This window comes from Colobus angolensis, unplaced genomic scaffold, assembly GCF_000951035.1.
Source record: "Colobus angolensis palliatus isolate OR3802 unplaced genomic scaffold, Cang.pa_1.0 Scaffold400, whole genome shotgun sequence".
In the NCBI taxonomy this organism is placed as follows: domain Eukaryota; kingdom Metazoa; phylum Chordata; class Mammalia; order Primates; family Cercopithecidae; genus Colobus; species Colobus angolensis.
In genome coordinates, this window is record NW_012117378.1 from 2424743 (window position 1) to 2437205 (window position 12463).

A 12463-nucleotide genomic window follows, 5' to 3' on the forward strand; every position below is an offset into this window, starting at 1 on the left:
AATGATTTTAAGCTAAGATCTGTGGTGGTGAGAAAGTTCTCTCTGATTCACTATGGAGGGCAGTGGGGAGGGAAAGATGATGGTGTCGTGGTGCAAGATGAAGCTGGAGAGGAAACCAGGGCCAGATCACATGTATATATTATTGCACCTTAGATTTTCTCCTGCAAGCAAGAGGCAGCTAAAAAATGTTTAAAATTATGAAATCACAAGAATAAATATTTGCCTTTAAGAAATATAATTCCAACCAAGATAAGGAAAAATGATTGGGTGAGAGCCAGTCTGGAAGGAAGGACAGTAAATAAGAAGTTTGATAGTAGAATATTTAAAAGACGGTGGTTCTATGGGCTAGGATTATCTTAACCCATATTTTATTATTAAAATGAATAACTTTCAGATATATAAGAAGGTAAATTAATTTTAAGAGAAAGCAAGGGAGAAAAAGTTGTCAAGGATTTTCAGGTGCTACATTGAACAGTGGGGTAGATGACCATACCTTTTTATTAAGAAACATAACCTCCAAAAGAAGCAAGTTTGAGAGCCAAAGGGATGCAAAATGATTCAATATCTCAATCTTGAGGTGTATGGGAGATATGAGTAAAGTGGAGCTACCTGCTAGATGCTTATAAACATAAATATAAATATAAATACATATATATATATGTATTTATACACCTCATTAGCCATACCTCTACTTCACACATGAATAATATCCAAAGCTCAGTATGCAAGACTGAATGAGAAATTAGGCATATTATGAATATTAATACAACTTTTCAGTGGTATTATTTCTAAAATTTAACTATCTCTTAACTAAGAAGCCTTAGTTTCTTAGTTAAGAAAGAAGTCCTCTTAACTAAGTGTAGTTATATTAAGTGTAGGAATTTATCTAGAAGAAACACTCAGAAATTTGCAAAGATATATGAATAAGGATATACCTTGCAAGTGCAGGTGGTTCTAACCAAAAACTTAGGAACAATCTAAATGACCATCAATAGTGTATTGGTTAGATAATTATGTTAAATCAAATCAATAAAATCCTACTCAGCTTACAGAAAGAATAAGATTTCCATGCACTAAATTAAGAAACTGCCTAAACATTTTTGTGGAAATGTATCCCTTATATATATTTACATAAATAATAGCTAATATCGATTAACCTCATCATGTGCCAGGCACAGTTATAAATGCTTAGTATATATAAAATCATCAAATTTTAAGAACAACCCTCTGGGGTAAGCAATATTATTTCCACTTTACAGATGAGGAAACTAAGGTACAGAAAGGTGTGGTAATCTAATGTCACAAAGACAGTATGTGAGAATCAGAACTCAAATCTACACTGGGAGTGGAGTCTATGAATTGTCTGAGATGAAAGTTTCTGCTTGTCCCAGAACGGGGGACAGAAAAATTAAACAGAGTTACAGAAAATTCAAGAACATTATATTCTCAAGATTTAAGTTTGTGGACTAAGAGAATCACTGCTAAAACTTAAATAATTTGACATTCCAAGAAGAAATCTTGCTGCAAAATATATTAAACTGCTCAGATTGGTTTGTTTTAAAAAGAGGACTGGAACAGGTAGGCTTTCAACTATACAAGCCTCTTTAGTCTTTGAATTTGTGGGCTATAAACAAATTTTGATTTTGTATACAGCTACAATGAAAATAAAAGAGGAGGAAAAACTGTATTACAAATTCACTTATTACAAATTCAGTCAGGATCATGTGAAATTGAGCAAAAGTCCTTCCATTCATTGTACCACATTTAGTTCAAAGCTTTGCAGGCCTCATTATTTACTTCGTACAGTATGTTCAAGCCTCAGCATGACTACTTAATTAAAAGCACTTTACTCTCCCTCTATGAAGATTTGGTGTTATATACAAGGAGTTGTATATAGGGAAGTCCACATGAAGAGAAACCTGGTGAACAGTTTTGGCTGATCTATCCCGTATTTACCAAAATATGAACAGAGTTAAGGGCTGAGAGTAGCCAACAAGGAACTAACTCCAGAAGGAAAAAAAAAATGTACTCCCAAGGAATCAAATTATAATCAAAAGAAAAACTTTAATTACCGTTTCCTTCAAAATGGTATATTGTCAGCTACTGAACACAGTCCAAAAGAAAAAAAGGAACTGACAGGGGCTTTTATTTAAATTATTCTTATTTCCAGAGTGTCCATGTAATTTTACCATAATTTTTAAAAGAAAATTTTGTGACAGAAAATGTTCTTACTGAAAAGAAAAAAATAAAGTATATTCGAAAGTGAACGGGAGATAAATTTTAGCTAAATTTTAGCTATAGCCTATGAGGCTCATGTTTTTAAATTTGGAGTATTGGGCATGACTTCCAAAGAAACACAAAGATTTAAGTTGTTTTATAAATGAAGAGTATTATATTCATATTATGTGTATGTGTGTGTATATATATGTATCTATCTATATAAATATATATACATTTGCATACCATATATATACACACACACATTTTTTATTTTTTTTATTTTATTTTTTTTGAGACAGGGCCTCTCTCCGTCACCCAGAGGCTGGAGTTCAGTGGGGTGATCTCAGCTCACTTCAACCTCCACCTTGCAGGCTCAAGTGATCCTTCCACTTTAGCCTCCCAAGTAGCTGGGACTAAAGGCACATACTACCAAGTCTGACTAATTTTTGCACTTTTTTGTAGAGACAAGAGTTTTGTCATGTTGCTCAGGCTGGTCTCAAACTCCTGAGCTCAAGCAAACCACTGGCCTCGGCCTCCCAAAGTCCTGGGATTACAGGCATGAGCCATCACCCCTGGCCTATACTATGTACATAACTTAAAAATTAGTCATTTTAAACAGTTTTGCACTTTTGAATTTTTAATAGAAAAAAATAACGATGTAAATTATATGTGTTAAAAAAGACTGGATGAGAGCACCCAGTATGCTACCAGTAATTGTTGTTAAGGAGGAATATTACAAGTATGCTTTTAATCTCTTTCTTTTGATTTTTCTGTTTTCCAGTAAGCATATTTCTTTACAAAACTGGAAAGTTATCAGTGAAATTATTTATTAAAATATATATCAATAAAGGATCAAAGTATTTCTACTTAAAATATATATGGTATGACTTGCGAGTTCATACAAAATACAAAGCATAGTTAAGATCTCAGACTCTAAATTGCACTGTCAATGACTGACAAGTCAAAGGTCTAAGTGGAATCTAGGGATTAAAGAGAAAAAAAATCAAAGTAGGGAAAAAAAGAATTATCATCCCCAGTCAAATAATACGATCACATTGCTTTCACTGAATGCTTTCAAATCACTCTCTTTCATAAAAAGAAATAAAAATTTTTATTCTTAAGAATGAAAGTGAAGGTGATTAAAACAAATATTTTTGTAACTACTGATTAGTCTGCTCATTTGTTACTGGAGAAGGCATAGAAATGAATTTATGTTTTGCATCTCCCAAATTAAGTAGTGGTTAATAGTTCTATCAGAAAAACACATTTCAAAGGTAACAGTATAAGGTTTTGCATCCAGTTCTCCCATTCCTGGTTTATGGATGCCTACTATGTTATAGGTTATGGACAGGTTATTTCCCTGATATGATTTTCCCCTTTTTATGCAAAAAGCCTCCTATTATAATAGAGAATAAGAAAATATCTACCCTTATTCCTCCTTACAGTAGTAAGAAAACTTTTCAGTCCCAGAGTTTTTGCCCTGTGACAGTGTAACCATTGATCTTATAGGAGACCCGGCTGCTTTAACTCTTTATGTTGTTGTTTGCCATGGTCTGAATGTTTGTATTCCCCAACATTCATATGTTGAAACCTAATCATGAAGGTGATAATATTAACAAGTGGAGCCTTTGAGAGGTGATGAGGTCATGAGGAATCTGTCCTTGTAATGGGAGGCCCCTGAGAGTTGCCTTGCCCTTCTACCACGTGAGGGTACAGCTAGAAGGTGCCATCCATGAGGAATGGGCTCTTATCAGACACTCAGTCTGCTGGTGCCTTGATTTTGGACTTCCTAGTCTGTAGAACCGAGGGCCATAAGTTTCAGTTGTTTATAAATTACCTAGTTAAGATATTTTGTTAGCAGCAGGAATAGACTAAGACCTTGCTTTACTTTTCTTTAAAAAAGGTCCCCAGACTGGGCTCAGTGACTCACACCTGTGATCCTAGCACTTTGGGAGGCCAAGGAGGGTGGATCACGAGGTCAGGAGTTCCAGACCATCCTGGCCAATATGGTAAAACCCCATCTCTACTAAAAATACAAAAAAAAAAAAAATTAGCCAGGCATGGTAGCATACGCCTGTAGTCCCAGTTACTCAGGAGGTTGAGGCAGAAGAATCCCTTGAACCTGGGAAGCGGAGGTTGCAGTGAGCTGAGATTGCACCCCTGCACTCCAGCCTGGGTGACAGAGTGAGACTTCACCTCAAAAAAAAAAAAAAAAAAAAAAAAAGTCCCAAATTCCAGCACAGGCTGTAGTTGTTACAAGACCAAATAGAGCCTGCCATATTCTTATCAGTAAAATTTTAGTTTATTTTTCTTAATACTTTTTGAAGTGATTTTTTTCTTTTCTGATTGAAATCTGGGGGAAGTAAATGTTCATTAAGAGCATCTGGAGCATATTCGGGGAAGGTGGGTGTGTAACTAGGGTAATCACTATCACTCAAGACAGGCATTTAAATTAGGACCAGTTGGAGGGCATTAGTTCTGTAGTTCCAAATGAATACATAGATAGTAACAAATTAAAATTCTCAAGAAGAAGCTACCATGTCCTTCATGGGCTTTTTTTTTTTTTTTTTTTTTCATTTTAACAAAGAGTCTTGGTTTTAATTACTTTTTTGTGTTAATGAAAGAGTTAGGCTTTTAGGTCATGATCCTACTTAGTGAAAGTTCCGTCTGAATCTGATGTTCCTGACATCGAGGCAGGTGGATTGCCTGAGGTCAGGAGTTCGAGACCAGCCTGGCCAACACTGTGACACCCTGTCTCTACTAAAAATACAAAATTAGCCAGGGTGTGGTGGTGTGTGCCTGTAGTCCCAGCTACTTGGGAGGCCAGGGACAGGAGAATCTCTTGAACCCAGGAGGCAGAGGTTGCAGTGAGCCGAGATCTTGCCATTGTACTCCTGCCTGAGCAACAAGAGCAAAACTCAGGGAAGGGAAGGGGAAGGGGAAGGGGAAGGGAAGAAAATCTAAGTGTGGTGGCTCATGCCTGTAATCCCAAAACTTTGCAAGGCCAAGGTGTGCAGATCCCTTGAACCCAGGAGTTCAAGACCAGATTGAGCAAGATGTTGAAACCCTATCTCTGCAAACAAATATAAAAATTAGTTGGGCATGGTGGTGTGCATCTGTAATCCCAGCTACTTGGGAGGCTGACACAGGAGAATCACTTAAACCCAGGAGGTGGAGGTTGCAGTGAATGGAGATGGCACTAATGCACTCCAGCCTAGACGATAGAGTAACAACACTCCATCTCAAAAAAAAAAAAAAAAAGTTTAAAGAAAGCAAAATATATGTTGTAGGAATAAATTTTCCTTTCTGTTAAACAATACTAAAAGTAAAGACTTGATTCATATTTTGAGGGAGAAATCCACAAACTTTCACATGGTGTTGAAGTAAATCAACTGACATTAGGTACAAGTAAGTGTCTGATGTTACAAGAGAATACATAAGTCACAAACATCCTGATTTGGGTCTATTAAAAAATGTGTAATTAGAATTTTGGTTATCTTAGAAAGATATCAAGTTTTCTGTAAGAAATCCTCTATGATATGTTCAATTGTGTGTGTCTGAATGTTACTCAAGCCCAGATTGTCCAAGATCAAAATTCTTATAGCTTTACCCTCACATTCGGTTCCATTTTGCAACTCTCTAATGAGTTTGGGATTCTCCAAACAAAAATTTCCAGTAAGTGAGTGGTAATACTTTATATCTCAATAAATATTCTTTTACTTAGATTTCCTTTCCTCTTGACATATACCAATTGAAGTTCTATATAGTTTTTCAAGTTCAACTCATTTGTGTAGGTATTTCTGGTTTTATTCTCCAAACCTTTCATCTGTCTTCAGATAGCACTATTCGCTCATAGCTATATCAGTAGTTCTCAACCCTGGCTACACATTAGGCTCACCTGGGAAGCTTTTAAAATGTACCAATCCCTGGGCCCAACTACCAAAGGCTTTGACTTAATTTTTCTGGGGTGATATCCTGTTATAAACAAAAGGTTTTAAAACGCCAACGGTGATTCCAGTGTGCAGCCAAGGTTGGTAACCCCTGCTCTCTATATTATTAATCTTATTGCATCATGATTATTTGTGAAACTTTTTCTCCAATTCTAGTTTTTAGCACTTTTAAGTCAGCAACTATATCTGACTTATATGTGAATTCCAATGCCTGTGTATTTGATCTACATAATACTTATATATACAAGGCACTCCATCTCTTATTCAAGGAAAGCATAACATGTTACAGAAACATCACACAAGAAAAAACTTAATACATTACTTTGGCCTAGTAAGGCTACAAGAGAAGTAAAAATAAAATACTAGGGAGGAGAGCCAAATCAACTTGAAAAATCAGGAAAGCCTAATTACAGGAATAAAATTTTCACATGGACCATGTGTAGAATTTTGAGTAGGATTACGTAAATAGCTTTCACAGAAAGAAATAAAAAATAGTAGAAAATGAGGAGCACAGAATAATTTCTTGTAAAAGGAAACAGAACGAGGAAAAAGGAAAAGGTAGAAATACATGAAGCCCATCTAGGAAATAGTTTATACAGCGTTTTAGAAACAACAATAAAAGTGGGTGATGAGGGTAGACATTGGTGGGAAAATCATGGGTGCTTTGAATGCTCAATGGATAAGCATGAACTCCTCCAAGTTTCTAAGCACAAGAGTAAGGTAATCAGATACTGTGCTTTAAAAGTTCAATCTCCCTAATTATCTTATAACTTTTAATAAATATGGTTGTATGACCTGAATTGCTTTATATAGATACTATAAGCAATGTTCTTATGCTAAAACCCTTTTCATTATGTGGCCATTGTATTAATCACAAAAGATATCACCAACGGACATAAACATAAATTATATCTTTTCTCAGATGACAGTATTTTATTGGCTTAGATGAAAAAAAAATAAATGAAGGTGAAATAGTACAATGACTGTGGTAGTTCCCAAAAAACCTGGCCTAAAAGAGTTGGCTATCGGTTTTGTTGTTGTTGTTGTTGTTGTTGTTGTTGTTTGGTGGGGGGCAATATCAAATGAAAGACGAGGCAAAGAAAAATTTCCTCACTTGTGATCTCATGTCCTGCAAAACGTCATTGTTTACTTTAACCTAAAGCTCAAATTACTCATTTCATATAGTCATTCTTCTATACATTGCTGTTGACTGACAAATGCAATATTTGTTGCTGAAAAAGCCTGCAGAAAATGTATTGGCATGGTGCGACAACTCTGTAATCATTAAGTCTTGGCTCAAGTTAGCTCTTAATTTAACGGGTAGGCTGATAGTCATGCTCAACAGTATATTGCCTCAGCAAGCAGTATTTGTCCCAAACCACTGCCCTATGGAGAATTCTTTTAAGATCCACAAAGTTCTTTTTTATGTCTTTTAAAATCTTTACTGTATTTTATCAATAAAGCAATGAAACACAAATAAAACATTTAAAGCAGTGTTTGTAAGCATTGAACACACTTCTACTTTTATCTTAAAAGTAACCCAAGATCTGTGTGTGTGTGTGTGTGTGTGTGTGTGTGTGTGTTGATAGGTAACAGCCCAGTAAAAAGTGAAGAAAAGTGAAGGATTCAAATATTTATGCAAATATTTAAACCTTAAGAAATATTAGTTAGAGTCTAACCATAGAACTCAACAGTTGTCTTTGACAGAAATATATTTTATAAAATTATAGGGTTAGGTTCTATATTTCACATACTGATGCTTTATATGCTCAGCTGGATTCTGACTGCCCTGTGGGCAGTTTTGAGTCTTCTAATTGAGTTATACACTTTAAAATTTAATTGAGGGAAAAAAATAGATTAAGCAAACTCTCAACTCTCAAGGCTGAGACATAGTTCCAGACAAGATGGAGTAAATGCAATCTATTTTATTTCCCCTGTTAATCACAATGAAACATTCTAGATAAAACATATACGTCACCTATCAAAAGACTCTAAAAGGTAGACTAAAAAGGTATATTGGTTAAGGACCTCGGGACTTAAGGAATGATATGACAGTGAGTTCTATGGGATTTTTTTTGCCTCCTATAATGTCCCAAACTGGGTGCCACAGAATGTCTCAATGCAGCAAAGAACCAACAAAAAATAGCACCCAGGAAAAGCCAAAGAACCTGGAACAGGGTGGCCCAGCCATACCAACCTATTCTGGGGGTGAATACCACAAAAATGTCATGTCCCTCCTCCTCTAGAAGAATGGTACAGTAGGGAATCAGTGAGAAACACCCTCTATCCCCACTCGATTCCATGGGCAAAACCCTGTCTTCCACCCATACCTCCACTTCAGTAGGCATGGCATCCCTTCCCCCATGGAGCCTGTGGTGTGAATTAACTTCCAACTCCCATAAAGTAAACAGGAGTTGCCTCTCCCCTGGAGAGCCCATGGTTGAAACCTTGACTTTCACTCCCAACTGCAATAATATTTGTGAGAAGGATGTGAGTATTAATGGGTAACCTGAGGGAGTTTCTTTGTGGTGATGAAACAGTTCTATAAGATATTTATAATAGTGATGGTTACTCTAATCTACCCATGCAATATAATTTTATAAAACTATAAACCTTTACCCACCAAAAGCAAACAAACAAAAATGAACAAAAAAATAGAAAAATCAGAGTAAGAACCATAACAGAGTAAATATTGTACCAACGTCAATTCCATAAAAGGAAAATAGAAGAGTATATGTGTATTGGTAGTTTATATATTTATGTGATAGTAAGTCAATTATTCAACTCTCACCTCCTTTAAATGCTTTCTTCCTAAACATCTGGGCACCAAAAAACAAATTTTATATTTGACAAACGTGATAAAACTTTAAAAAATTTTCTGGTTTTGGCACTCAAACCAATTTTCTAATACTATTACTAAATCAACTGTGACTGAAGAATGAGTATTTTTCCCTAACTTTCAAAATTTGGATTCTTCAACAGACACCAGGACCTACTTAAGGGTGGAGGGTGGAGGAAGGTGAGGATTGAAAAACTACCTATTAGATACTATGCTTATTACCTGGGTGGCAAAATAACCTGTACACCAAATTCCTGTAACATGCAATTTACCGTGGGGAAAACAAAACAAAACAAAACAAAAAACCCTGCACACATACCCTTGGAATCTAAAACCAAAAAAATTGAGATTCTTAAGACGCGTAACTATTTGAAAAGGAAAGTAGTTATTCTTCATACCTGGATAATGCACTTTATGTTTTACATGAGCGTGGTCATAGACAGAAAATATTATAGGATAAGCTCAACTGATGAGACATGGGGCAGAACTGTAAGCTACTGCTGCAAAAGCTTTATAAGGCAATATTTAAAAGCATCTAAAAATAAAAATTGGGGAAGAGTATAATAAAATTATAAATAACAGTGATAATACTCATGCCTTTTCCCTAAGGAACAGAACATAGAATTCTGCATTGTTGTGTCTTTTTCAAGTGGCACAATTAAATGAGCCTGAGGTCGGCATGGAAATTACTAGTAGGGTAAAAACCATAAATTAGGAGCCATATTCTCTATTCAGTATCTTTGGCTCCACAGTTAAGTTAGACTGTATTTCTAGCTAAATCTCTGAACACTTCCTTTGAGCAAGCAAGAGTTGGCACTAGAATATCACCCCTTAGTCATATGGCTTCCCGAAAATGTTCTGCCATCACAATGCCACTCAGTAAGCAAGACACGGAGGCAATTTGTTTAATCTAATTTCTTCTCTGGTAGTTTTGAGATATTTAACAACTCTGTGTTACTAAATAGGTTAAGAAGTCAAGAACTATACATTGTGATGGACCAATCGTCTTTATTCTAACCTTGTATACAGACTTCCCCAAAGGGGAGATGTTATTAATGGAATCTGTGCTTTCCTCCTGTCTTTACTTACTTTCTTCTTTCTGTTTCAAATCTATGGAGTAGTTTCCGAAGACCACCATTCTTAAATCCCTGAAAATGGGCAGCTGGGGCTCCCACAGTGATGACATCGTAGAGAGCATCTGGAATAGAAACAGACAAGGAGATGAACACTTTGTAAACATTTATCTCTACCACGCTGTTTGCATTGAAGCACACCTACTGTAGGAAGTATGAGGAATTACTCTGTTTAATTTTGCAGGAATAACTATGAACTCACATCTCAAGGGGGAAAGAGGAGCTAATCAATCTTTCTAAAAGCCACCTGTGCACCTAAACAAGATATAATATTTTCCTGATTTATGACTACATCTTAATTCTATGCTACAGTGTAGAACAGTGTGTTCTCTCATTATTCTACATACTTACTGAGATAACATGTTAATTGCTCTTTTGTGTATTTTACTTTATTGAGTTTTGCATCATTTAATTTGCAATCATGTTGAAATTCAACAACAATGAACAATCTTTCAACCAAATTTTACATAGAAAAGAAACCAAAATATTAGGCATTTTGACTCAAGGGCAGAATAGTGCTAGTGTATTTTTAAAAATCTATACAGAGTACTTTCCTGATTGTGTATACTAAATCTTACACAACTTCAAACGGATGCTTTTGCAATTTCCTTAGGTGACATAGAAAGAATACATAAAATGTTTCTTGTTCTGTTTTCTAGTAAGACACTTTGTTTTCATAACCAAAAAATCCATACTTTTAAATTGAAACTTAATCCTTTGATCTTGAAAGCCATGAAGTTTGATACATACTAAGTTTATGACTTCAAAACATGCCATCAGTTTTATATTCTAATGCAAAGTATCCCCATAAGAAGGAAGACAGAGTGAATGGTCTCTTGTTAAACTACATTTTATTTGAGAAACCTAATTTCATAGTAGATCCTTGTCAAATTGATTTTGCTATTGACACTTTGGTTGTTCTTCAGATCTCATTTACTAGGAAAACATAAATTATTTTATTAGCTTCAGGTAAACACCATAACTTCTTCAGAGTAGTTCAATCCAGATGCATCTAAAAATTTTCTTTCAATAAAAAAAGTCTTCAAGCGAAAGATGTCAGCAGCATTCAGAAAATGCAAGATCACAAGAAAGAATACAACACAAACCAACCCATCAATAAGGCATATCATGAAAATCACTTAATAGTTAACTGTGTCCTGTTTAAAAAGTCACTAATAAACTGGAAGTCAGCTCTTCTTAAGATAGCAGAATATTAGATTTGTAAGAAATTTAAATATTTTCTAGTTCAGGGGATTTCAACCTAGGGCTAAGATACTGGTTTCAAGGTGACCAATAATGTTTGTTAATTACATAATTACGTCTGTTCTATGTCATGGAAAGGGATTACAGCTTTCTTAAAGGGTCACGTGATCACCTCAAAGTTACCAACATTATGTTCTAGTCCACCTTCATTTATCTGGTAAGAATCCTGAGGACCATTACAAGCTAACTGCTTTGTCCATTTATCTGATAAGAAGACTGAGGATCATTAGAAGTTAACTGCTTTGTCTAAAACCCCAAGGATTTTATACTCAGGGACTTCTGGCTTTGAACTCAGTGGCAGAAAGTCAGGGTTTCCTGGTGGTTTAAGTTACTGATGGGAACCTGAGTGCTGGCTTTGGATTCCAGATCTGCCACTTTTTTAACTTCTCTATGTCTCAGTTTCCTCACTTATAAAATGTAGTTGAAAGTAGCTAAACGTGATAAGCATTTAGTAAATGTTATCTATGATTATTATTTTCTGTATAAGAAACAATCACACCAATTAAAGGTGATATAGTAACTTTTGTCTATTTCCCCATAAAAATAAACTTTTGAGTCTGAAAGGAAAAATGACGCTGGGGCTCAGTCTTCTGAATGGAATGAGTTCCCATGTTAATTGAAATGCAAAAAGACAAATTATCATGACAATGCAACAAAATATGCTGCATTTCTGCCAAAAACTGGGTGACCAGCAATACCAACAATATACGGAATGATTAAAAGTATTATTCAGCCTTAAAAAAGATGGAAACTCTGCCATCTGCAACAAAATGAATGAGCCTGGAGAACAATATGCTATGTGAAATAAGCCAGTTACAGGACAAACACTCCACTTACATGAAGTATTCAAAATAGTCAACCTCATAGGAGCAGAGAATATAATGGTGACTGTCAGGAAATGGAGAGGGGGAATGCAAAGTTGCTATTCAATAGGCATAACGTTTTAGTTATGCAAAATAAGTTCCAGAGACATGCTGTACAACATAGTGCCTATAGTTAATAACACTGTATTGTTTACGTAAACATGTATTAAGAGGGCATATCTCATGTTAAGTGTT

General features: G+C 35.3%; 1 protein-coding gene across 3 annotated transcripts in view; it reads right to left on the reverse strand.

Annotated features, from left to right (window-relative positions):
- Positions 1-12463, reverse strand: part of INPP4B (inositol polyphosphate-4-phosphatase, type II, 105kDa) — an 825859-nt gene that overhangs the window by 148592 nt on the left and 664804 nt on the right. For all 3 annotated transcript variants that reach the window (XM_011955816.1, XM_011955817.1, XM_011955818.1), the window contains one exon: positions 10099-10207. In XM_011955816.1, the coding sequence (XP_011811206.1) occupies positions 10099-10207 (109 nt within the window). The remainder of the gene's footprint in view (positions 1-10098; positions 10208-12463) is intronic.